This window comes from Pelophylax lessonae (genome assembly GCF_965119305.1).
Source record: "Pelophylax lessonae genome assembly, chromosome: 10".
NCBI classification, from domain to species: Eukaryota; Metazoa; Chordata; class Amphibia; order Anura; family Ranidae; genus Pelophylax; species Pelophylax lessonae.
The window spans coordinates 241,553,256-241,581,120 of record NC_138777.1 but is presented as its reverse complement, the minus strand read 5'-3'; the positions used below and the strand labels follow the sequence as shown (position 1 = coordinate 241,581,120).

General features: G+C 49.2%; 1 protein-coding gene across 3 annotated transcripts in view; it reads left to right on the top strand.

The window, feature by feature from the left end:
• The window catches only part of PIEZO1 (piezo type mechanosensitive ion channel component 1 (Er blood group)), a 214,513-nt gene that overhangs the window by 70,580 nt on the left and 116,068 nt on the right, over positions 1 to 27,865 (top strand). The window contains exons 10-14 of one of the 3 annotated variants that reach the window (XM_082269696.1): positions 2,195 to 2,292; positions 22,154 to 22,414; positions 24,354 to 24,465; positions 24,547 to 24,725; positions 27,641 to 27,789. In XM_082269696.1, coding sequence (XP_082125822.1) covers positions 2,195 to 2,292; positions 22,154 to 22,414; positions 24,354 to 24,465; positions 24,547 to 24,725; positions 27,641 to 27,789 — 799 coding nt within the window. Of the gene's footprint in view, positions 1 to 2,194; positions 2,293 to 3,816; positions 3,835 to 3,858; positions 3,868 to 22,153; positions 22,415 to 24,353; positions 24,466 to 24,546; positions 24,726 to 27,640; positions 27,790 to 27,865 lie in introns of those variants that run through there. The other 2 variants (XM_082269698.1, XM_082269697.1) reach the window with 2 other exon arrangements.

Here is a 27,865-nt window from a genome sequence, read left to right as displayed (position 1 = left end):
CCAGTTCTCCTCTGAATCATTCAGATGTTCATTAGCAGACATCAGACGGGCTGTACCATGTGATTTCCTGAGCAGGGGGAGCTTGCGGGAGCTCCAGGATTTCAGTCCTCCATGGGGTAGTGTGTTACCAATTGTTTTCTTGGTGACGATGGTCCCAGCTGAGATCATTGAGAAGATTCTCCGGTGTAGTTCTGGGCTGATTCCTCACCGTTCTCCATCATCATTGATCCTCCATGAGGTGAGATCTTCCATGGAGCCCCAGACTGGTTGACTTGGTTGATTCTGTGGACAGGAGTCTTCTATACAGGTAACAAGCTGAGATTAGGAGCACTCCCTATAAGAGAATCCTCCTAATCTCAGCTCATCTCACCTGGGAGCCAGAAATCTGCTGATTGATCGGGGATTGAATACTTTTTTCTCACCGCGTGCACTAAAATCTCAAATATCGATTCTTACCAGACCTTCGAGGATGTGACTGCATTTGTTTTCTCTTTTTTTATTTTCTGGTAAAGCACATTTTTATCAAGCACAGAAAATACCTCTTTATCTTGCCAAGAATGCAGCGTTGTCATTTCTTCCTGTGAGATGATCTGGAAGCATTAAACAATGTCTGCTTTCTTGTGTAACTACTAATCCCATCACCCCCCATGTAATGCAGATGAACTGAGGCAGGGAAGTGATTTTATTGGAGTGCGAAAATCCAGACATTTCTTCACATCAGACTTTGTAGTTTGCAGAACCGGCACCCTTCGCTTGTGCAGTGCAGGAGGAACATAACGGTGACTCCTATCAGCGGAGTAATACTTTGCTTTATCAGACTGACTTCAGCTTCTTCAATGAAACTTTGACAATAAACCCCGGAAGCTGATTGGTTACTCTGCAGAGCTGCAGCAGATTTTAGTAAACCCCCCCCCCCCCCCCCCCCATGTGCCGGGGACTCAGGAAATGAACGATTTACGTCAGAAACTCTCACAGGTCATGAAACGCGAAACTGAAAAATGACAAATTCAGAAATAAAACGATTTGTGGAAAGTCCCTTTCATGGTCCAATTACCAGAAGAACTCCGCCTGTCCTCTGAAATGATGTCTGATTCATCTATTATACAATGTCACTTACAGTGTCTGACAAAAGTAAGTACACCCCTCCCATGTGACTTTGCTACAATGTACAGTAGTGAGTGTACAGCTTGTATAACAGTGTAAATTTACTGTCCCCTCAAAATAACTCAACACACAGCCATTAATGTCTAAACCGCTGGCAACAAAAGTCAGTACACCCCTAAGTGACAATGTCCAATAAAATATTTACAGAAATGTGAGGGGTGTACTTACTTTTGTCAGACACTGTACCTTCTATTCAGATGTCTTCATGTATTTTGTGTACATTGTACTCCATACTTTTATTATTTCCTGTTCTGTCACTTCCTAGACATTGCATTTAAAATGTAAAACGCATGAGCGTACATTTCCACGCCTCTTCCAAGTGTTTTGATGTTGCGCTCCGCCTGCGTGTAAAAATCCATCGTCCTTCCTGGGAATGTCATACATGGCGGGAATGAGACCCGCTTGAATATATTTTGGTTGTCGCTGCGTCTCGCCTGGGCTGTGAAATGCAGCAAATTATTCAAAACCAAAGCATGATGGACATTTTACATCGGGGGAGGGGGAATGCAGTAATTGAAATAAAAAGATATAATTATGTGGTTGCATTTTTATAATTCTGATAAAAATATCACAGAAAGTTTCATAGTGAAAAGTGAATAAAATGTGTTTCTCCATCTATTGATGTGTCCAGGAATTCACACAGCGGGTTATGCTGCCACCTACAGGAGGGCGGGACACTGGCAAACAGGTTTTAGGCCAGCCCCCAATTACTCTCCTCTACCCAGCATGCCTCAGTTTTCTGCTGGTGGCCTAGGAGGGGGATTGACATAAATTGTGACTTTATATTTCTGGGCTTCTCAATAAATCTAAATGTGTCTATAGAAGGACTCCATTGTCACCCGCATCCTGCAGCTTTATTTACATGTGGAGGGGGAGGGGTAACCTGTGCAAAGTGGAAGTTTGCATAGAGATAGAGGTCACCTGAGATCTTCATTAATAATGATTATTGTTCCTGGTATTCATTCTGCATGAGTCGGGTCCAGCAATAAGCTCCGCCCAGAATCCCATTAATGGTGTTTTCTTTCAACAGATGAAAAACCTGAAAAATCAAAAGAACAATCACCCCTCCCCCTGCTGGCCAACGTCATCCTCAACCAGAGCTACATCTGTGCGCTCATCGCCATGATGGTAAGTCATATCTGTGCGCTCATCGCCATGATGGTAAGTCATATCTGTGCGCTCATCGCCATGGTGGTAAGTCATATCTGTGCGCTCATCGCCATGATGGTAAGTCATATCTGTGCGCTCATCGCCATGGTGGTAAGTCATATCTGTGCGCTCATCGCCATGGTGGTAAGTCATATCTGTGCGCTCATCGCCATGGTGGTAAGTCATATCCATATCTGGGCGATCATCGCCATGGTGGGAAGTCATATCTGTGCGCTCATCGCCATGATGGTAAGTCATATCTGTGCGCTCATCGCCATGGTGGTAAGTCATATCTGTGCGCTCATCGCCATGATGGTAAGTCATATCTGTGCGCTCATCGCCATGGTGGTAAGTCATATCTGTGCGCTCATCGCCATGGTGGTAAGTCATATCTGTGCGCTCATCGCCATGATGGTAAGTCATATCTGTGCGCTCATCGCCATGGTGGTAAGTCATATCTGTGCGCTCATCGCCATGGTGGTAAGTCATATCTGTGCGCTCATCGCCATGATGGTAAGTCATATCTGTGCGCTCATCGCCATGATGGTAAGTCATATCTGTGCGCTCATCGCCATGATGGTAAGTCATATCTGTGCGCTCATCGCCATGATGGTAAGTCATATCTGTGCGCTCATCGCCATGATGGTAAGTCATATCTGTGCGCTCATCGCCATGGTGGTAAGTCATATCTGTGCGCTCATCGCCATGGTGGTAAGTCATATCTGTGCGCTCATCGCCATGATGGTAAGTCATATCTGTGCGCTCATCGCCATGGTGGTAAGTCATATCTGTGCGCTCATCGCCATGGTGGTAAGTCATATCTGTGCGCTCATCGCCATGATGGTAAGTCATATCTGTGCGCTCATCGCCATGGTGGTAAGTCATATCTGTGCGCTCATCGCCATGGTGGTAAGTCATATCTGTGCGCTCATCGCCATGGTGGTAAGTCATATCTGTGCGCTCATCGCCATGATGGTAAGTCATATCTGTGCGCTCATCGCCATGATGGTAAGTCATATCTGTGCGCTCATCGCCATGATGGTAAGTCATATCTGTGCGCTCATCGCCATGATGGTAAGTCATATCTGTGCGCTCATCGCCATGATGGTAAGTCATATCTGTGCGCTCATCGCCATGATGGTAAGTCATATCCATATCTGTGCGCTCATCGCCATGATGGGAAGTCATATCTGTGCGCTCATCGCCATGGTGGTAAATCATATCTGTGCGCTCATCGCCATGATGGTAAGTCATATCCATATCTGGGCGATCATCGCCATGGTGGTAAGTCATATCTGTGCGCTCATCGCCATGGTGGTAAGTCATATCTGTGCGCTCATCGCCATGATGGTAAGTCATATCTGTGCGCTCATCGCCATGATGGTAAGTCATATCTGTGGGCTCATCGCCATGATGGTAAGTCATATCTGTGCGCTCATCGCCATGATGGTAAGTCATATCTGTGCGCTCATCGCCATGGTGGTAAGTCATATCCATATCTGTGCCCTCATCGCCATGATGGTAAGTCATATCTGTGGGCTCATCGCCATGATGGTAAATCATATCTGTGCGCTCATCGCCATGGTGGTAAGTCATATCTGTGCGCTCATCGCCATGGTGGTAAGTCATCAGACCTCATTTATTATTATTATTGTGAATGTCTGACTTACATAATGGGGGAATCGGAGTGGATATAAGGGGATTTCTGAATATCAGCAGACATGACATAGCGGAGTGCAGAGCATCCGGAAATGATTCACAGCGCTTCACTTTTTCCACATTTTGCCGTGTTACATCCTTATTTCAAAATGGAATAAATTCATGTGTCCCAGTACCACGCGGTCGGGCAGGCCAAAAATTTAGGCTGCGGCTTTGCGGCCTACTAGACGGCTCCCTTCTGGTTGAGTGGCTTATGTGGGGTTGAACAGGGTCCCAGGCAGGTTTAGCTGCCAGGTTGCTGTGGGGCATTCGCCTTCCCCAGTGGCTCCATGGAGGTAGTCTGCCTACGGGTTCTCCTGTATTAGTGGAGTTTTCAGCCTCCTAGGCAGGCCTCCTTGGGGGGACCCGCTTGCGGGGTTCTCTCGTTGGCCCCCCTTTTTGCGGGCCTCAGTCGGCGTCTACTGTGGGGGGCTTTAGTCGCGGACCCCTGTGCGGGGTAAGGATAGTGGTTGGCTTAGCAATTGCACCCCCCGCCCTCTCCTGTCTCATCAGATCCTGCATCTGTTTCGGTCGCTGCGGATGGGACCACCCTGCGAGTCCACCTTTCCCTGAACCGTCAGACAGTGAGGATGATTCCTCCATGGCTGCTGCGCCACACAAAAGAGGCGCTTGTAGATGCATTGATTGCGTCCGTGCAGGAGTCATTTATGTTGGAGGATGCAGCCGAGGTTACTGTGGCCATATCTGTTCTGATTGTCACCCATAAACCGTCTCATGCGGTTATGGTTTTCTCTTATCCATCTTATTCTGACAATTGTGTCTTTAAGGGCTGGGGGCGGCTAATACGACCCTTGATGGTCCCAAGAAGCTTTGCTGTCCGGTATCCCTTTAGGAGTCGATTCTGAAGCAGTGGACGCTCCCACCGGTGGGTTTCCAGGTTGACTATGGCAACCATGTTTCCGGTGATAGAATCCCCGGCTTTTAAGACTCCGGCTGACAGGCGGGCAGAATCTCTAAGGCCTGATACGTGTTTACTATGGCTGGTGCCTTATTGAGGCATGTTTTGGCCTCAGTTCGGGTGTCGCAGACATGGACGAGGTGGGCGACGCTTTTGCGTCTGCCCATGGGGGGCGACCGGTTTCCCCCGCCTATGCAAACTGGCAGAGCAATTGGTCCGGGGTCTGCAGTTTGTCTGCGATGCATCTTTGGATCCGGTTCCCTTGAGTCTCTAAGCTATCCGTCTCGGCAGTGGTGCTTAGATGTTTTTTGTGGCTGAAGTGTTGGTCTGTGGATCACAGCTCCAAGAAGAATCTGACTGAATTGCCTTCTCAGGGTGAGGAGCTATTCGGGGCTACCTTGGACAATTTCAGCCCATGAGAAGTTTTTTCATCCCTCAGGGACTTCAGAAAAAGGTTCCAAGCCCTTCAAGGCCTGTTTGAGAGGTTTCTAGTGGCCTTGGTCTGGCAATGAGAGAGCAAGCTTTGCCAGACCCGCTGACCAGACCCGTTCGGCAGGACAGTTTGCCCCCATCCATGTCGGGTGGGGGGATGTCTTTGCTGGTTCCTGGGCCGTAGACTTCCCTGGGTCAGTGACCAGTGGGTCCATGAGGTGATTGTATCCGGTTCCAAGATGGAATGCCGTTTCTTGTCCTCCGGAAAGGTTATTTTCTTCCAATGTGCACCTGCCCCCGGCTCGGCTGCAAGCTCCGTTGTGAGCAGGGCAGGATTTGTTGTCCCAGGGCGTGATCGTCCTTGGTCCAGTGTCGGAATGTTTTCGGGGGATTTTATTCATACCCTTTCATGGTTCCCACGAAGAAGGGCAAGTTCGTCCTATTCTGGACCTCAAGGCCCTGAATCGTTTTGTACGGGTGCAATAATTCATGACGTCCTTTTGGACGGTGGTGACATCCCTGCATCAAGGGGGTTCCTGGCTTCTTTAGATGTCAACGATGCCTACCTGCACGTTCCTATTTCCACCCGGCATCAGTGTTTCCTCTACTTAGCTGTGAGAAGGAACACTGTTAGTTTGTGGCGTTACCCTTTGGTCTAGCCTCCGCTCCTCGGTTCCTCGTGAAAGTGGTGGCCCCGATCTTCACGTTACTGCGTCACCAGGGGATTGCTGTGCTGGGATACCTGGATGACCTCCTCTTGTGAGCAGAGTCTCCATCGGCTCTGATGGCCAATATGGAAATTACTTTCCAGACTCTGCGGGAGATTGGGTGGCCTCTGAATTTCAGAAGTCTGCTTTGGTTCTGACCAGGAGATTGGATTATTTCGGACTGACTCTGGATTCAGCTCTAGCCAGAGCGTTCCTTCCTCTGGGAAAGTTGCAGAAGTTGCATTCTGCGATTCAAATCAAACCTTATCCTAGCTATTTTTTTGTATTTCTTTATTTTATTTTTTCTATATTATTATTTATTAATTTACTTTTTTTCTGCAAGGAGAGAGATACTAAGTGTTTCTCTCCTCCATTCACAGAGAAAGAAAACCTGGAGGCGGGCTCATCAGGTGACCGGGGATCAGGAGCATCAGAGCAATTAGATGACCTTGAATTAGGAGTTCCGGGTCCCTAATGTTTGTACGGGGCCCGGGGCTCCCTGTAAACCCCCGCTCTCTGTGCTGGGAGTGGGCTGCGTGGTGCGCTGCCAGCACAAAGGGAGATACACAAATATGTGGCCCCATGGGAGAAGCCCAGTCCAGCGAGGACACATATTTGCGTACAGTCGGCATGAAGGGGTTAAAAAGAAGAAAGTTCTGGCTGGACTCCCGCTTCAAGCTTTTTATTATTCCAAAAGAAATGAAGAAAGAAAATCATCGAATTAGATTTTCCTTATAAATCTGGGGGGGGGAGAAGGGCTACATGACGACAATGTCTCCACAGCATTGCACTTCCAGGTATTTGTCGGATAATGATGCCAAATTTCCACACTGAGTACAAATGGCGCTGGAAGAGCTCTCAGGTTCTGTCATGGAAATTCTAATGTCATTGTTGGGAAGGAACCGCCATTTACTTACACAGTGATGTGTTTGGCAGCTTTGATGCAGAGCTGGCCTTTGTAGACACCTGCCTGCTGCAAACCCAATCCAGAAAACTACGGACTCCGAGGAGAAGAGTGCTGTGCTCTATGGACTCAGAGGAGAAGAGTACTGCGCTCTATGGACTCTGAGGAGAAGAGTACTGCGCTCTATGGACTCCGAAGAGAAGAGTACTGCACTCTATAGACTCCGAAGAGAAGAGTACTGCGCTCTATATACTCCGAAGAGAAGAGTACTGCGCTCTATGGACTCTGAGGAGAAGAGTACTGCGCTCTATGGACTCTGAGGAGAAGAGTGCTGCGCTCTATGGACTCTGAGGAGAAGAGTACTGCGCTCTATGGACTCAGAGGAGAAGAGTACTGCACCCTATAGACTCCGAAGAGAAGAGTACTGCGCTCTATGGACTCTGAGGAGAAGAGTACTGCGCTCTATGGACTCTGAGGAGAAGAGTGCTGCGCTCTATGGACTCTGAGGAGAAGAGTACTGCGCTCTATGGACTCTGAGGAGAAGAGTACTGCGCTCTATGGACTCTGAGGAGAAGAGTACTGCGCTCTATGGACTCTGAGGAGAAGAGTACTGCGCTCTATGGACTCTGAGAAGAAGAGTACTGTGCTCTATGGACTCCGAGAAGAAAAGTACTGCGCTCTATGGACTCCGAGGAGAATAGTACTGTGCTCTATGAACTCCAAGGAGACAAACACACAGCGGCACACCTTCCCCAGGTAGCAGGTATGGGAGGACATGAATACACAGAGGCACACCTTCCTCAGGTAGCGGGTATGGGAGGACATGAACGCACAGCGGCACACCTTCCCCAGGTAGCAGATATGGGAGGACATGAACACACAGAGGCACACCTTCCCCAGGTAGCAGATATGGGGGGACATGAACACACAGCGGCACACCTTCCTCAGGTAGCGGGTATGGGGGGACATGAACACACAGAGGCACACCTTCCTCAGGTATCAGGTATGGGGGGACATGAACAAACAGTGGCACACCTTCCTCAGGTAGCGGGTGTGGGGGGACATGAACAAACAGTGGCACACCTTCCTCAGGTAGCGGGTATGGGGGGACATGAACATACACTGGCACACCTTCCTCAGGTAGCGGGTATGGGGGGACATGAACATACACTGGCACACCTTCCTCAGGTAGCGGGTATGGGGGGACACGAATACACAGCGGCACACCTTCCTCAGGTAGCGGGTATGGGGGGACACGAACACACAGCAGCACACCTTCCCCAGGTAGCGGGTATGGGGGGACATGAACACACAGCGGCACACCTTCCTCAGGTAGCGGGTATGGGGGGACATGAACACACAGAGGCACACCTTCCTCAGGTAGCGGGTATGGGGGGACATGAACAAACAGTGGCACACCTTCCTCAGGTAGCGGGTATGGGGGGACATGAACACACAGCGGCACACCTTCCTCAGGTAGCGGGTATGGGGGGACATGAACAAACAGTGGCACACCTTCCTCAGGTAGCGGGTATTGGGGGACACGAACACACAGCGGCACACCTTCCTCAGGTAGCGGGTATGGGGGGACATGAACATACACTGGCACACCTTCCTCAGGTAGCGGGTATGGGGGGACACGAACACACAGCGGCACACCTTCCTCAGGTAGCGGGTATGGGGGGACACGAACACACAGCGGCACACCTTCCCCAGGTAGCGGGTGTGGGGGGACATGAACAAACAGTAGCACACCTTCCCCAGGTAGCGGGTATGGGGGGACATGAACATACACTGGCACACCTTCCTCAGGTAGCGGGTATGGGGGGACACGAACACACAGCGGCACACCTTCCTCAGGTAGCGGGTATGGGGGGACATGAACACACAGAGGCACACCTTCCTCAGGTAGCGGGTATGGGGGGACATGAACAAACAGTGGCACACCTTCCTCAGGTAGCGGGTATGGGGGGACACGAACACACAGCGGCACACCTTCCTCAGGTAGCGGGTATGGGGGGACATGAACATACACTGGCACACCTTCCTCAGGTAGCGGGTATGGGGGGACATGAACACACAGCGGCACACCTTCCTCAGGTAGCGGGTATGGGGGGACATGAACAAACAGTGGCACACCTTCCCCAGGTAGCAGGTATGGGGGGACATGAACACACAGTGACACAGCTTCCTCAGGTATAGCCAGGGAGACCAGAGCACTTTCCATGATCACTCCAAACATTTATTGCTTTCCCCGGCATGCACCTTCTAGTAACCGGCCAATAAGACATAAATATTTATAACTCAGGTTAGTTGCCAAGGACACTCCCTAACAGCAGGCAGAAGCAATCCATTACTCTGAGGTTAGGGAGACCTGAGGAGAGCAGATCTATCAGAGCTCTGGCTGACTACGGCCCGGCAGCATTAAATTTTGGTCAAGGAGACCACTGCAAAGTCCCCACAATATTTCATCATAGTCACTCTTTTCTTGTATCATCTTATGAGTAAAGCACAGCAATAGGCAGATGTGTGGGTGCCGAAAATGAGCCAGATCCCAAGATTTAGGAGAGGCGGAACCAATAGGTTTTACAGGTCCTTGCGAAAGTATTCGGCCCCCTTGAACTTTGCGACCTTTTGCCACATTTCAGGCTTCAAACATAAAGATACAAAACTAATTTTTTGTGAAGAGTCAACAACAAGTGGGACACAATCATGAAGTGGAACGAAATTTATTGGATATTTCAAACTATGTTAACAAATAAAAAACTGAAAAATTGGGCGTGCAAAATTATTCAGCTCCTTTACTTTCAGTGCAGCAAACTCTCTCCAGAAGTTCAGTGAGGATCTCTGAATGATCCAATGTTGACCTAACTGACTAATGATGATAAATAGAATCCACCTGTGTGTAATCAAGTCTCCGTATAAATGCACCTGCACTGTGATAGTCTCAGAGGTCCGTTTAAAGCGCAGAGAGCATCATGAAGAACAAGGAACACACCAGGCAGGTCCGAGATACTGTTGTGGAGAAGTTTAAAGCCGGATTTGGATACAAAAAGATTTCCCAAGCTTTAAACATCCCAAGGAGCACTGTGCAAGCGATAATATTGAAATGGAAGGAGTATCAGACCACTGCAAATCTACGAAGACCTGGCCGTCCCTCTAAACTTTCAGCTCATACAAGGAGAAGACTGATCAGAGATGCAGCCAAGAGGCCCATGATCACTCTGGATGAACTGCAGAGATCTACAGCTGAGGTGGGAGACTCTGTCCATAGGACAACAATCAGTCGTATACGGCACAAATCTGCCCTTTATGGAAGAGTGGCAAGAAGAAAGCCATTTCTTAAAGATATCCATAAAAAGTGTCATTTAAAGTTTGCCACAAGCCACCTGGGAGACACCAAACATGTGGAAGAAGGGGCTCTGCTCAGATGAAACCAAAATCAAACTTTTTGGCAACAATGCAAAATGTTATGTTTGGTGTAAAAGCAACACAGCTCATCGCCCTGAACACACCATCCCCACTGTGAAACATGGTGGTGGCAGCATCATGGTTTGGGCCTGCTTTTCTTTAGCAGGGACAGGGAAGATGGTTAAAATTGATGGGAAGATGGATGGAGCCAAATACAGGACCATTCTGGAAGAAAACCTGATGGAGTCTGCAAAATACCTGAGACTGGGACGGAGATTTGTCTTCCAACAAGACAATGATCCAAAACATAAAGCAAAATCTACAATGGAATGGTTCACAAATAAACATATCCAGGTGTTAGAATGGCCAAGTCAAAGTCCAGACCTAAATCCAATCGAGAATCTGTGGAAAGAACTGAAAACTGCTGTTCACAAACGCTCTCCATCCAACCTCACTGAGCTTGAGCTGTTTTGCAAGGAGGAATGGGCAAAAATCTCGATGTGCAAAACTGATAGAGACATACCCCAAGCCACTTACAGCTGTAATCGCAGCAAAAGGTGACGCTACAAAGTATTAACTTAAGGGGGCTGAATAATTTTGCACGCCCAATTTTGCATTTTTTTATTTGTTAAAAAAGTTTGAAATATCCAATAAATTTTGTTCCACTTAATGATTGTGTCCCACTTGTTGTTGATTCTTCACAAAAAATTACAGTTTTATATCTTTATGTTTGAAGCCTTTAAGGTGGCAAAAGGTCGCAATGTTCCAGGGGGCCGAATACTTTCGCAAGGCACTGTATTTTTCTCGGATCCAAAAATGACCTCTTGCATCTGTTCTCTATCACACACACTGATGATCTATCCAGACACGTATGTGGGGAGACGGAGCGGATTCTGCTGAAGGTTCTGGCTTCCTCAGGGTATGAGTAGGCACAGATTGATTTATGAATGTGAGAAAATGTAAACCAAATTCCAGGCCACCAGATCTCCGCCTGAAGAGATTCTGGAGAAATGCCATTATCAGCCCTCTATAGCAGAACGCTGTGTGATGGAAGTCCTCATGGAACCGCACCGTCTCTTCCTTCCATCAGACCCAGACACCAGCAGAAGGAACGGTCACACTGGAGGAATGCATCTGTCCAGCCACTGGATAAAGGTATGGGAGAAGAGGAAGCCATCTTCATTACCCAACCACGGATCACAGATTTTATTGACTTTCCATCGGAGGATAATATGGATGATAAATCACCAACCAAAGTGTTGGCACTGGGCCCAAGTGCAACCAGCCCATGCCCTGGACTTTCAGAAATTCCAGAGGCTGTGGATTTAATAGACTTTTCTGCTGAGGAGGAACATCCCAGTGAGCCTACAGCAGAAGAGCGGGCATCCAGGCATAGGCCTGCTGACCTCTGCCTGCAACAATTGTTGACCCAGGAAGATGTGTGCCAGGCCACTGACTTTTCAGTTTACTTCCCTGCAGAATAGCTGGCATCAGGGCCTAACATCACTGAGCTCTGCCCAACACCAACAGCAGCTTCAGCCTCCTGAGAGAAGAGGCCCAGGGTGAGAAGGTGGTGATCACTCCCCAACAGCAGCTGCACAGTTCGGAGAAGAAGGTGGTCATCCTTCCTCCCCAGCGAGAGATCCACAGTCTGAAAGTGGAGGTAGCCAGTCTCTCTCCCCAACAGTTAGCCGGAGGGGATTATGTGGAGTCCCCAGCAGAAGTGCTGGCAACAGGGCCACCAACCTCTGCCCAGCACCCACAACAGTTACAGAGTTCCAGGAAGCTGGGGAAATTGGCCCCTTGCCCCAGTGACAAGCTGATGAAGTGAAGCTTCTACACCCAGCTGAAGCGCTGGCAGCCAGTCAGAAAGTCAACGAACTCAGCCCCACACCTGTGGCATTTCCGGAGGCCCAGGGTTAGAAGGGAGAGGAGGTTGTTGTCCTTCCTCCCCAACAGTCAGTCACAGCAGGGGGAACTTTCTTCCCTCCCCAGCCAGGATCTGTACATCTGGGAGACAGTACCAGAGAAAGGTTGTCCCAACTGCCAGATGAGGGTAAGGAAGATGGAGCAGCTGACTCCCCTTCCCAGCAGCAGACGGTGCCCCAGAATGATGACACCAACCCAGCAGAAGAGCTGGCAAAAGAGCAGAGTGCGGTTGACTTCTGCCCTCAACATACAAAAGTTGGAGTTCCTGTGGTAGTGGACGGGACTACAGTCTTCACTTGTATACCCCAGGGATGCTGGACAGTCGGCCCAGATCCACAACAGCCTGACGAAGTGAGTCCCACCACCCTGTCTTCTCTCCAGCGGCTGAAAGGACTCCCTGGAGAAGGGCCAGTCCACGCTTATCCCCAGCGGCGGGTATGTTCTACGGGAGAGGCAGAGGTTGGCTGGGTGAGTAACGCTGTTTTCCGGACAATTTGTTTGGGGTACTGGGTGGGTGCAGACATTGGGGGGCCCGTGGAACACAACCTACCTTAGAGAGGTTGGAAAATTCCTCTCTCAGCCCCCTGAGCCCCTCTTATGTGTAAGTCACCCTGTGTCTATTAGGGACACAGGGTGACCAAGAAGCCCAGTCTGGCCTGCCCAAACCAGACTTCCACAGACTGATCGGCTATGAGAGCTCCATGCGCCCTGCCGGGACAAACTTACAAACTATGTGGAACTTTGTCAAGGAAGCTGCCATGATGGATTGACTGTTTAGAACTTGTTACCCGACTATCTCAGGCACAGAGCGATTGGAGGTCTGGTACCTGGTTAGTCTACCTTTGGGGGGAAGATATGTGATGGTACTCACTGTCACTGGGAGTGAAAGACAGATACTTAATGGTTTGGATAACTTCAAATGGGAGAGTAATATTTATCAACAATATATCTCAAGAAATATGAAGATTTAATCCCACTTTACACTGTGAGACCTATAGACTGTTGCCATGAAGTCTGTGACTCCTAAATAATCAAAGCAATGCTCAGATGTGTATTCCATGTTCTTCAATGTAGGAGACGGACAGACTGTCATAGGCAGGCTCTCCCTATTGTCTGTCTATTGAGGTGTGATGTGGATTGTGTTAAGTCTGTCTGTTCCATTGTTAAATGTTAATGACCTCACGTTGTTTCTGTCCAGATGGCTAGATAATTAGTTCAGGTAATTCTATTTCTGTATACAATTTCATCTGCATATGATAATGTAATCAGACTCACCTGACCTGTGTGTGGTAATCTGATCAGGAGGGGGAGGTACATGCTGTATATACATTCTGTGTGGCTGTTCAATAAAGGGAGATTCCAGTACAAGCTAAGTTGTTAGCTAGCTTTGTATGGGGGCGGCTGGAAAATCTGATATCTATGTTCACAACTGGGAGGAAGCCGTATAATGACGGAAGTCCTCAAGTACAGTGTGGGTTAAGGTTCTGTTACATTATCATTCCGGGTTATTGTTCCAGGTGAATGTTCTAAGTGAATGCCCTAAGTGAATGTTCCAGGTAATTCCGGCAGTCTCGAGCTGACAAAGTGCGTTTTATATAAATGTTTATCCTTCACAAGTCTCTGCACACGCTCCCGTCTGGTTGTGTATTCTCCCGCTCTGTCCCGTCACTCTTCAGAGGGGATCTGCTCTTTGCTTCTAAGTGACAATTGTTACCATTAGAAGAGTTTACCTCCCACCAACATTTCACAGAGCTGCGTCCTCATCTCTCCTCATCTCTCCTCATTTCTTCTCACTTCTCCTCACTTCTCCTCACCTCTCCACACCTCTCCTCATCTCTCCTCACCTCTCCTCACCTCTCCTCATCTCTCCACACCTCTCCTCACCTCTCCTCATCTCTCCCCACCTCTCCTCACCTCTCCACACCTCTCCTCACCTCTCCTCATCTCTCCCCACCTCTCCTCATCTCTCCCCATCTCTCCCCACCTCACCTCTCCACACCTCTCCTCACCTCTCCACACCTCTCCTCATCGCTCCTCATCTCTCTTCATCTCTTTTCATCACTCCTCATCTCTCCTCCCCTCTCCCCACCTCTCCTCCCCTCTCCTCCCCTCTGCCCACCTCTCCTCCCCTCTGCCCACCTCTCCTCATCTCTCCTCATCTCTCCTCCCTCTCCCCACCTCTCCTCCCCTCTCCTCACCTCTCCTCCCCTCTCCCCACCTCTCCTCCCCTCTCCCCACCTCTCCTCACCTCTCCTCATCTCTCCTCATCTCTCTTCATATTTTCTCATCTCTGCTCATCACTCCTCATCTCTCCTCACCTCTCCTCACCTCTCATCTCTCCTCACCTCATCTCTGCTCACCTCTCCTCATCTTTCCTCATCTTACCTCTCCTCATCTCTGCTCTCCTCTACTCATTTCTCCTTTCCTCTCCTCATTTCTCCTTTCCTCTCCTCATTTCTTCTTTCCTCTCCTCATCTCTCCTCTCCTCATCTCTCCTCTCCTCACCTCTGTTCATCTATCCTCCCATCTCTCCTCATCTCCTCACCTCTCCTAATCTCTCCTCTCCTCATCCATCTTCCCCTCTCCCCACCTCTTCTCATCTCCCTCATCTCTCCTCCCCTCTCCTCATCTCTCCTCCCCTCTCCTCATCTCTCCTCACCTCTGATCATCACTCCTCACCTCTCCTCACCTCTGCTCATCGTTCCTCATCTCTCCTCACCTCTCCTCCCCTCACCTCTCCTCATCGCTCCTCACCTCTCCTCACCTCTGCTCATCACTCCTCATCTCTCCTTACCTCTCCTCCCCTTACCTCTCCTCACCTCTGCTCATCTCTTCTCACATTTCCTCATCTCTCCTCTCCTCACCTCTCCTCGTCTCACCTCTCCTCATCTCTCCTCACCTCTCCTCATCTCACCTCTCCTTATCTCACCTCTCCTCATCTCAACTCTCCTCATCTCTCCTCACCTCTCCTCTCTCCTCTCCTCATCTTTCCTCACCTCTCCTTGTCTCTCCTCACCTCTCCTTGTCTCTCCTCACCTCTCCCCTCTTCCCAGAAGAGTTGAAGCTGTTATAGCTGCAAAGGGTGGGCCAACTCAATATTGAACCCTACGGACTAAGACTGGGATTTCATTAAAGGTCATGTGTGTGTAAAGTTTGAATAACTTTAGTAAATCTTGTCTGAGCCCAAAAAAAATCATTAGTACTTCAAAGCCCATAAAACCCCGGAGGGTGAGGTATAGAACCCGGGAGGGTGAGGTATAGAACCCGGGAGGGTGAGGTATAGAACCCGGGAGGGTGAGGTATAAAACCCGGGAGGGTGAGGTATAAAACCTGGGAGGGTGACCTATGAAACCCGGGAGGGTGACGTATAAAACTCGGGAGGGTGACGTATGAAACCCGGGAGGGTGACGTATAAAACCCGGGAGGGTGACATAAAAAACCTGGGATGGTGACGTATGAAACCCGGGAGTGTGACGTATAAAACCCGGGAGGGTGACGTATAAAACCCGGGAGGGTGACATATAAAACCCGGGGGTGACATATGAATCCCGGGAGGGTGACGTATAAAACCCGGGAGGGTGACGTATAAAACCCGGGAGGGTGACGTATAAAACCCGGGAGGGTGACGTAAAAACCCAGGAGGGTGACGTATGAAACCCGGGAGGGTGACGTATAAAACCCGGGAGGGTGACGTATAAAACCCGGGAGGGTGACGTATAAAACCCGGGAGGGTGACGTATAAAACCCGGGAAGGTGAGGTATAAAACCCGGGAGGGTGACGTATGAAACCCGGGAGGGTGACGTATAAAACCTGAGAGGGTGACGTATAAAACCCGGGAGGGTGTCGTATAAAACCCGGTAGGGTGAGGTATAAAACCCGGGAGGGTGACGTATGAAACCCGGGAGGGTGACGTATAAAACCCGGGGGGTGACGTATGAAACCCGGGAGGGTGACGTATGAAACCCGGGAGGGTGAGGTATAAAACCCGGGAGGGTGAGGTATAAAACCCGGGAGGGTGACGTATAAAACCCGGGAGGGTGACGTATAAAACCCGGGAGGGTGACGTATAAGACCCGGGAGGGTGACGTATGAAACCCGGGAGGGTGACGTATGAAACGCTTCGAGGTTCCTCACTTCTGTTTTCATTTGTAATGTTAATTGGCCACTTAGCTGCGTTTATAAAGCCCAGATGGAATATAAAATGTCGATTAGCAGAACCGCTCTATAAATACGGTATATTGTTTCTTGAACATTCTACACCCCGGGGACAATTTGTAGGAGTGTCACAGAATTGTGCCCCCCTCCCCCATTCATTGAACAGCAGCTGGTAGACCTATAGACCGACTTGTTTATGTACATTTTGGCAATGTCCCCGGAGAACCAGAGGCAAGGGGGGGGGGGGGTGGCATTGCATGCGTATAACTTCTTCTCCGAACCCCCCTTTTCCACAATGATGATTTCCAAAGTATAAAGAAGAACATCTGCTCCATACAGCTGGCCAATCAGAGGGTGGGCTGGCCATGACATCACTTGACAGTCCTGTGGAATGTACGCGGTGTAGGAGGTGGTGTGTGTATGCAACAGGCTGAACTTCACACAAGCATGGCTCTGTCCTCCCTTCCAATGGATGAGACACATGTGGGACAACGGCTCCCCCAGGTGTCAGAGTACAGAATATCATATCTGGTGTGATAGTCACATGCCATCACTTCCAACATAAAGCTAACACCCCCAAGGGGTTAATGTTCTTGTATAAGGAGGATGCAGCTAGACAGCTCATTCCTTCATTGCCATGTGGCCAACTGGGCATCTATGACCCACCAGTGAAATATACAGAGCCAATAATTATTTATTTCACCTTACATGGGACTACACAATCCCCCCCGACCAAACCACAAATCAAACTTAATTTACCTAAATAATACAATGAAACACATTCAGACATTTAAAATGGTGGCAATCGTTTATTCAGGGTTAAGATAAATAACATTTAAATATATAAACTTTGACTTTCCGTCATGAGAAAAGTGGAATTTTCCCCGTGGCAATTCTTGACTTTTTTCCAACAAACTTCAGCAGGCAAACATTCGATCTTTATTCAAGGAACGCCTACAGATAAAGGTGATACACGAGCCTGAGAAAACAAGAAAATCTGCTCTTTCCATCATTTAACAAAAATATCAATAGATTTATTGCCATGTTCTACAAAAAGGAATCTACCCCCCCCCCCTCCTCCATTATCAGAAGCTGGTATTGCCCCCCGGAGCAGAAATGATAACTTGTGTCATCCGTACATGAATTTCCCATTCCAAAATCCCCAACAAATTTTCAATGGGATTTAAGTCAGGGCTTTGACGAAGGTGGCACATAACCCTCTATTCCTTCGTCCTGAGCCATCCCCCCTTCCTGAGCCATTCCTTCTTCCTGAGCCATTCCCTCTTTCTGAGCCATTCCCTCTTCCTGAGCCGTTCCCTCTTCCTGAGCCACTCCCTCTTCCTGAGCCATTCCCTCTTCCTGAGCCATTCCTTCTTCCTGAGCCATTCCCTCTTCCTGAGCCATTCCCCCTTCCTGAGCCGTTCCTTCTTCCTGAGCCACTCCCTCTTCCTGAGCCATTCCCCCTTCCTGAGCCGTTCCTTCTTCCTGAGCCACTCCCTCTTCCTGAGCCATTCCCTCTTCCTGAGCCATTCCCTCTTCCTGAGCTGTTCCCTCTTCCTGAGCCACTCCCTCTTCCTGAGCCACTCCCTCTTCCTGAGCCGTTCCCTCTTCCTGAGCCATTCCTTCTTCCTGAGCCATTCCCTCTTCCTGAGCCATTCCCTCTTCCTGGGCCGTTCCCCCTTCCTGAGCCGTTCCTTCTTCCTGAGCCATTCCCTCTTCCTGAGCCGTTCCTTCTTCCTGAGCCATTCCCTCTTCCTAAGCCACTCCTTCTTCCTGAGCCATCCCCTCTTCCTGAGCCGTTCCTTCTTCCTGAGCCGTTCCCTCTTCCTGAGCCGTTCCCTCTTCCTGAGCCGTTCCCCCTTCCTGAGCCATTCCCTCTTCCTGAGCCATTCCTTCTTCCTGAGCCATTCCCTCTTCCTGAGCCATTCCTTCTTCCTGAGGCATTCCTTCTTCCTGAGCCATCCCCCCTTCCTGAGCCATTCCTTCTTCCTGAGGAATTCCCTCGTCCTGAGCCATTCCTTCTTCCTGAGCCACTCCCTCTTCCTGAGCCATTCCCCCTTCCTGAGCCATTCCCTCTTCCTGAGCCATTCCCCCTTCCTGAGCCACTCCCTCTTCCTGAGCCATTCCCCCTTCCTGAGCCATTCCCTCTTCCTGAGCCATTCCCCCTTCCTGAGCCACTCCCTCTTCCTGAACCACTCCCTCTTCCTGAGCCACTCCCTCTTCCTAAGCCACTCCTTCTTCCTGAGCCATTCCCTCTTCCTGAGCCACTCCCTCTTCCTGAGCCATTCCCCCTTCCTGAGCCATTCCCTCTTCCTGAGCCATTCCCCCTTCCTGAGCCACTCCCTCTTCCTGAGCCATTCCCCCTTCCTGAGCCATTCCCTCTTCCTGAGCCATTCCCCCTTCCTGAGCCACTCCCTCTTCCTGAGCCATTCCCCCTTCCTGAGCCATTCCTTCTTCCTGAGCCATCCCCCCTTCCTGAGCCATTCCTTCTTCCTGAGGAATTCCCTCGTCCTGAGCCATTCCTTCTTCCTGAGCCACTCCCTCTTCCTGAGCCATTCCCCCTTCCTGAGCCATTCCCTCTTCCTGAGCCATTCCCCCTTCCTGAGCCACTCCCTCTTCCTGAGCCATTCCCCCTTCCTGAGCCATTCCCTCTTCCTGAGCCATTCCCCCTTCCTGAGCCACTCCCTCTTCCTGAACCACTCCCTCTTCCTGAGCCACTCCCTCTTCCTAAGCCACTCCTTCTTCCTGAGCCATTCCCTCTTCCTGAGCCACTCCCTCTTCCTGAGCCATTCCCCCTTCCTGAGCCATTCCCTCTTCCTGAGCCATTCCCCCTTCCTGAGCCACTCCCTCTTCCTGAGCCATTCCCCCTTCCTGAGCCATTCCCTCTTCCTGAGCCATTCCCCCTTCCTGAGCCACTCCCTCTTCCTGAGCCATTCCCCCTTCCTGAGCCATTCCTTCTTCCTGAGCCATTCCTTCTTCCTGAGCCACTCCCTCTTCCTAAGCCACTCCTTCTTCCTGAGCCATTCCCTCTTCCTGAGCCACTCCCTCTTCCTGAGCCACTCCCTCTTCCTGAGCCATTCCCTCTTCCTGATCTATTCCTTCTTCAAATATAATGCAGAGTGTATAATTCATACCCGGGTGTGTAGATGTTCAGGGAACCCTGCACGGATGCTGATGTTTCTTGGGGGTCACTCAGGATCTAAAGCCTTACAGCACGGGGGACACAAATGTTGTTCTCGCCTAGATGAGAAATAGGGAATTGCTGCTTTGCAGCCCAAGCAAATGAACACAAAAAATATATATATATACACACACACATATACATTTATATCCAATTCTGAGAGAGGGTGGGGGAGGAGGCGAGGCAATGCATTTCCTTCAGGGTGAAGGTCCACTTTACCACGCCTCTCGTATTGGTGTGACCTCCTTTTGATTGCAGATGGGTGCACTTTGACCTCAACTGTTCTAAGTTACCCAAACATCCCACAATTCGATTTTGGGGTTCTTTCAGACTTCTTGTAGCATCAAACGGTCAGCTCTTCAAACAAGCAATGATTTGTCCAGACCAGCCGGGCCGACTTCTCTGCACAAATTATTCGCTGTCTGAAATCAAAGCCACTTGTAGATTTTCCATTTGATGGAATGATTGATTTCCAGTCAATTGGTAATCTGTAAAGCCCTTGAAAGACTAAGGCTGAATATAGATGGTGCGAATCTCAGCCGGTTCAGCAGAGACCATCCTAGATTGGAACCATGTATGGACAGGCTGAATGTACCAAGTTGATTGATTATCACTAGCAGCTGTTATAGCCGCTAGCACGAATTACTGCGTTTTCCTGGCGTTGATGGCTTCTCTTAACCCCCCCACCGGGATAACACAATCGCTCCACAGTAGGGATTCCCCTGTCAATACTGTGTGTGTTGATGGGGAAATCAAGCAAATTTTGGGTTGCAGGAAAGAAATTTGCTCCATGTATGGCCGGCTTAACATCTACAACGTTCGTTCTGAGGGTCTTAGAGAACTTTATGGATCTTGGCATGAAGACCACACATGGTAATGGCATAGAGAACACGGAACCCTCTGCTGAGGTTTATATAAGAGGATTTCCACCTACATTGTCTCCTCCATGACACCGAATCTGGAACACTGAATTCTAATAAAGCCGGAAGATGGAATCTCAATCATCCTAAAAGCCTGCAAATTTCCTGCAGTTTCAAGGCTTTGAAAGGGTTGTAAATGTGGGTAAACGTTCGTTTTTTCACATGACAGATCTGCTTGTTTTTACATTCGTTTAGATCAGTGTTTCTCAACTCCGGTCCTCAAGGTACACAAACAGGCCAGATTTTCTGTATTACCTTGGGGAGATGCAGACTGGAATACTGCGATCACTGAGCAGCAAATGATATCACCTGGGATGTATTTCAGTTTTCTTGCAAACCTGGCCTGTTAGTGTGCCCTGGGGACCGCAGTTGAGAAACACTGATTTAGATGATGAAAATGAATACGGCGTGTCGGTTTTATGTGCCATTCGTTCACGTTTATCACCTTTTATATGTGGGTACAATCTGAATCAAGATCTGATGTTTGCCGGTTCCATAATGCTACTTCCATGATTGTAGAACAGAAAAACATATGGACAACTATAAGCGTGCGCACAGGGTGTGCCAGGTGTGCCTGGGCAAACCCTAATCACCTCGTGCGGTGACAATTTCCCCTGCTTCTTGGCACCCCCTGTCGCCCCCCCTGCAGTGCTTCCAGCTTCCATCCTCTCCCGCCGGCTGCTGTGGGGAAAGGGGCTGGTAAATATTTAATTTATCATCCCCTTCCTTTTCTGAATAAACAGTACTGATCACTCCTGTGTTTATAACTGAAGCATAGTAAACTCTCTTTTCTATGCTTCAGTTTGTGAATGAACAGGAAGCAACTCAGCATAACACTTCCCAGGCTGCAGAGAAAGCGACTGCAGAATCTTTGCCCACAGTCCCTTTCTCTGTCTTAAAAGTGAGACATCAGGGGCCTGTTTAGACTCTTAATGTTTCACCAAAACCCCCAACAGGGCTGAAAAAAAAAATTGTTAAAAAAAGAAAATATATATAAAATAAAAATCCACGACAACGTCCATTGCTCTACTGACATCAATCTCTGCTCTTCTGACACCGCCGTCCTCTGCTCTGCTCATATACACGCATGTGTTTGTGCTCCAGGGTGCGCACCAGTGTGGACAGCCTATGTCTGTATATGAGATCTGGGGGTAGTGTGACCCGTGACACCCCATATGAGGTTGGGGGTAGTGTGACCCGTGACACCCCATATGAGGTTGGGGGTAGTGTGACCCGTGACACCCCATATGAGTTTGGGGGTAGTGTGACCCGTGACACCCCATATGAGATCTGGGGGTAGTCTGACCTGTGACACCCCATATGAGATCTGGGGGTAGTCTGACCCGTGACACCCCATATGAGATCTGGGGGTAGTCTGACCCGTGACACCCCATATGAGATCTGGGGGTAGTCTGACCCATGACACCCCATATGAGGTTGGGGGTTTCTGCAGTAACCAATGAAAATGTTTTGGAAATGTACAGAGGAGGGATTGATATCAGCTTTGTCCTCTCATTTCAGTTGTTTTGGACCTTGCAGTGAAATATTAGAAATGTAATGATTGTGATGGTTGTCACCGGCAGGTTTGGAGTATCACCTATCACAGCTGGCTGACGTTTGTTCTTCTTCTCTGGGCCTGCCTGATCTGGATGGTTCGAAGCCGGCGGCAGTTTGCCATGCTGTGCTCCCCCTTCATCCTTCTCTACGCCATGACGCTGTGCAGCCTGCAGTACATCTGGAGCATGGACCTGGAGGATGAGCTGCCCACAAGACTCGGCTTCATGAGGCTGTCCCAGCTGGGACTGGAACGCGCCCCCTACCCCTGCCTTAACCTCGGCGCTATGGTAACCCCTATTTTATTTTCCAATCATTTGTTTTTTGAGAATTTTCAGTAAAAAAGTAAAACTCAGCAGATACATCGACTACAAATAAAGTACATTCGTTGTGTATCAGAGTACAATAAAGGTTTAACATAATAAAACCTCACATGGTCAATATGAATTGTGCAAAGAACTCATGAGAGTCCGGACCGGTATACCCTCTCCCGTCCAATCATATTTAATCTCTCCCACCAATAGCTCCTCTGCTAGGGCCCTAAGAATGGGGGACCAATAGGGACGAGCAACGTCCATGTCCTCCTCATCCCACAGCGTCTCCGTCCTCTTCATCCTACAGCGTCCCTGTCCTCATTCCGCAGCGTCCCCGTCCTCTTCATCCTGCACTGTCCCTGTCCTCCTCATCCCGCAGCGTCCCCGTCCTCCTCATTCTGCAGCGTCCCTTTCCTCCTCATCCCGCAGCGTCCCTGTCCTCCTCTTCCCGCAGAATCCCCGTCCTCCTCATCCCACAGCGTCCCGTCCTCTTCATCCTGCAGCGTCCCTGTCATCCTCATCCCGCAGCGCCCCTGTCCTCCTCTTCCCGCAGAATCCCCGTCCTCCTCATCCCACAGCGTCCCGTCCTCTTCATCCTGCAGCGTCCCTGTCATCCTCATCCCGCAGCGCCCCTGTCCTCATCCTACAGCGTCCCTGTTCTCCTCATCCCGCAGCGTCCCTGTCCTCCTCTTCCCGCAGAATCCCCGTCCTCCTCATCCCACAGCGTCCCGTCCTCTTCATCCTGCAGCGTCCCTTTCCTCCTCATCCCGCAGCGTCCCTTTCCTCCTCATCCCGCAGCGTCCCTTTCCTCCTCATCCCGCAGCGTCCCTGTCCTCCTCATCCTGCAGTGTCCCTTTCCTCCTCATCCCGCAGCGTCCCCGTCCTCCTCATCCCGACAGTGTTAATTTCGTCGACTAAAACCGACTAAAATGTTTTCGTCGACTAACACAATTCAGGTGACTAAAATACGACTAAAACTAAAATGGCATTTTAGTCTTAAGACTATAACTAAAACTAAATCGAAATTTGCTGCCAAAAATGAACACTGGTGCTCAAAGCATAAATAATAAGATATTAGATTTTTCACTCCAGGACCAGCAGTAGTATATAATGAGTTTGGAAATTGTAGAGAAATGCTTAAATAATGCATTACAAATTACAATTGAACTACACCCATTAGATTATAGATGACTAAAATGAGTTTTAGTCGACTAAAATGTAGGGCGTTTTAGTCGACTAAAATATATTAGAGTTTTAGTCGACTAAAACTAAAACACTTGCAGAAGACTAAAATGGGACTAAAACTAAAATGAAATTTGCTGCCAAAATTAACACTGCATCCCGCAGCGTCCCTTTCCTCCTCATCCCGCAGCGTCCCTGTCCTCCTCATCCCGCAGCGTCCCTGTTCTCCTCATCCCGCAGCGTCCCTTTCCTCCTCATCCCGCAGCGTCCCTGTCCTCCTCATCCCGCAGCGTCCCTGTCCTCCTCATCCCGCAGCGTCCCTGTTCTCCTCATCCCGCAGTGTCCCTGTCCTCCTCAATCACTATTAGCCAGTCCCCATATTAGCCAGTCCCTCTTTTAGTCCCTCCCACTGTTAGCCAGTCCCCCTATTATCCAGTCCCTTTATTCGCCAGTCCCAATATTAGCCAGTTCTACTGTTAACCAGTCCCACTATTAGTCACTCCCTCTTTTAGCCACTCCCTCTCTTAGCCACTCCCTCTCTAATCATGGTACCGTTCACCCTTGATAATCCTGTCTGTGTGGGGGATGGGTATATTTGGGGGTCTGTATACATAGATATATTAGAGGTCCCTCTTCTTGTGGGTGGGATATCGGTGCGTCTCTCAGATTGGTGGATCTCGGTGGGATTTCCGGTTGTAGATAATAAACATGTTCTCTGGGTTTTCTTTTGCAGCTCCTCTACACTCTGACCTTCTGGCTCCTCCTCCGTCAGTTTGTCACGGAGCAGCTGCAGAAACGTCGGCGGGTGAGCCCCCCATTGGTGGAGGTGACGGTTCAGGAATCTGGTGAGTGGGGAGATCTGGGTTGGCCGGTAATTGGCACAGATTGGAATGTCGGTATGATGGAGGCCATGTCTGTCATTGCAGGTCAGTCTGCAGAGAAACATCTGCTGAAGTGTGTGGGGGAGCAGGTGATGGGGTTCTACGCCAAGTACTGGATCTACGTCTGCGGAGGGATGTTCATAGTGGTCAGCTTTGCCGGGAGATTGGTGGTCTATAAAATCGTCTATATGTTCCTCTTCCTTCTTTGTCTGATCATCTTCCAGGTAAGTCCCAACTTCTCCCATTATAGTCCACCTATAACAAACCGGTTCTTATTCTGTAAAAGTAAGCAGGGACCTAATGGAGGCGTGGCCCTTAGTAATAGAGGTGTGGCCCTTAGTAATAGAGGCATGGCCCTTAGTAATAGAGGCGTGGCCCTTAGTTATAGAGGCATGACCCTTAGTAATAGAGGTGTAGTCCTTAGTAATAGAGGTGTAGTCCTTAGTAATAGAAGTGTAGTCCTTAGTAATGGAGGTGTGTCCCTTTGTAATGGAGGCGTGTCCCTTTGTAATGGAGGCGTGTCCCTTAGTAATAGAGGTGTAGTCCTTAGTAATAGAGGTGTGGCCCTTAGTAATAGAGGCATAGTACTTAGTATTAGACGCGTGGCCCTTAGTAGTAGAGGCGTGGCCCTTAGTAGTAGAGGTGTGGCCCTTAGTAGTAGAGGCGTGGCCCTTAGTAGTAGAGGCGTAGACCTTAGTAATAGAGATGTGTCCCTTAGTAATGGAGGTGTGTCCTAAAGGAGGCGTGTCCCTTAGTAATGGAGGCATGGCCCTTAGTAATGGAGGTGTGGCCTTAGTAATAGAGGCGTGGCCCTTAGTAATGAAGGTGTGTCCCTTAGTAATGGAGGCGTGTCCCTTAGTAATGGAGGCGTGTCCCTTAGTAATAGAGGTGTAGTCCTTAGTAATAGAGGTGTGGCCCTTAGTAATAGAGGCGTGGCCCTTAGTAATAGAGGTGTAGTCCTTAGTAATAGAGGTGTGGCACTTAGTAATAGAGGCATAGTACTTAGTATTAGAGGCGTGGCCCTTAGTAGTAGAGGCGTGGCCCTTAGTAGTAGAGGTGTGGCCCTTAGTAGTAGAGACGTGGCCCTTAGTAGTAGAGGCGTAGACCTTAGTAATAGAGATGTGTCCCTTAGTAATGGAGGTGTGTCCTAAAGGAGGCGTGTCCCTTAGTAATGGAGGCGTGTCCCTTAGTAATGGAGGCGTGGCCCTTAGTAATGGAGGCTTGTCCCTTAGTAATGGAGGCGTGCCCCTTAGTAATGGAGGTGTGTCTCTTAGTAATGGAGGCGTGTCCCTTAGTAATGGAGGCGTGGCCCTTAGTAATGGAGGCGTGGCTCTTAGTAATGAAGGCGTGTCCCTTAGTAATGGAGGCGTGTCCCTTAGTAATGGAGGCGTGGCCCTTAGTAATGGAGGCGTGGCCTTTAATGGAGGCGTGGCTCTTAGTAATGAAGGCGTGTCCCTTAGTAATGGAGGCGTGTCCCTTAGTAATGGAGGCGTGGCCCTTAATTTTGTAAATCGAATTATATTTTCTGATAAGTTTCAGTGAGATTACATTTATTCATGTTCCCTTATACAAACCAATGGGAGCGCTCCTCACATACACTCCCCGCCCACTTTATTAGGTCCTCCTTGCTGGTAGCGGGTTGGACCCCCTTTTGCCTTCATTTTTTGTATCATAAATACAATAATGTGCGGGAAACTTTCCTCTGATTGATTGGGGATCAAATAATTATTTCACTCATTAAAATGAAAATCAATTGATAACTTTTCTGGATATTTTTGTTTTCTCACTGGTAAAATAATCCGACCAATAGAATTATAGACTGATCATTTCTTTGTTAGTGGGCAAACATACTAAATCAGCAGGGGGTCACATACTTTTTCCCCTCACTGTACATTACACCATATATATGGAGGGGAACTTTCAGCATTCCATAAAGGTTTTACATAAAACAAAGCTGTAGGGGAAGGATTACAATTCCCGTCAAGGTTTAAAAGATTTCCCTCCACTTCCTGTCCTGGGGACAATGGTTTTACCAGACAGGAAGTGAGAGAAAATCTGCAACTGAGGGGGGAGGGGGGTTCTACTCCACCGAAGGGAAAGTATTATTATTTCTGCATCTGAGAATTAAAGAGAACTGAACTGTAGAGAGTGAAGGACTACTCCCAGTATTGTCTGTAGTCTCTCCCCTGTACTGACTTATGTGTCTGTATGGAGGCGGCCATCTTGGTAGAGGCAAGTCATTGCTTCCTCATGTCAGAGCCTTCAACAAGAAAAGCATTGAGCGGCCCAGTGGTGACATCACCAGATTTCATTCTGAATCCACTACAGCAGGGCCCTCCAGCTGTTCAGGAACTACAACTCCCATCATGCCTAGTCATGTCTGTGAATGTCAGAGTTGTACAAAGCCTCATGGGAGGTGTAGTTCTGCAACAGCCGGAGGGCCGTAGTCTGGGGATCGCTGAACTACAGGAACAAGCAAGCTTTGTGGCTGTGATAGAGGGAGAGAGCACACTGCGCATGTGCAGCCTTTCAACAAGAATGCGCACTCCCTTCTGTGTCCGGCGTGGGGCAAAGGGGCGTGTCCAGGAAACTAGCCAGGGCATGAGGAGGTAAACCACCTGGGAGTATTTCAGCCAGGCTTCATTAACCATTTAATAAAAAAATGACCTTTAACCTCTGGAAATGTGCCACACCCATATATATGCAGCCCTTTGTCAGCACCGTACCCGGCAGGGATCAGTAAGCTCCTGAAGCATATTTGTGATTGGTAGCTTTCCGATCATGTGACCACTGTGACAGCCAATCACAGTGATCACATGACCCTTATACCCACCTTTTGGAACTCTTAAAGGGCCAGGAGGCAGTCGGTGGAAAGGAGTTAGGCAATCAAGCCCCACCCATTTTTAATAATTTGGTTATCATGGTGGCCAATAGCTTCGGTTGTTACCTGGCTCTGAAGCTGTCTATGGATGGGAAGAGTTGGGCCGGAGCACAACCTGTGGTTACCATTTCCATAATATTGCTTGGAAAATCGAAGGATGTGAAGGAAGCCGTTCTATTGGCTGAGGTCCAGGGGAACACGGAAAATGCCTGCAGGTGATGGAAATAACTAATCCCATGATCCGGACATTTCTTTCAGGTGTATTACGCGCTCTGGCGGAAGCTGCTAAACTTTTTTTGGTGGTTGGTGGTGGCCTACACAATGCTGGTCCTTATAGCCATCTATACGTTCCAGTTCGAAGATTTTCCCATCTACTGGAAAAACCTGACTTCCCTCACAGATGAGCAGTAAGTGTCCTCCTCGTGAACCGACCGCTTCCCATCCATCGTTCTCCATTGTCTTCAATACATCCTCCTCCTCCTT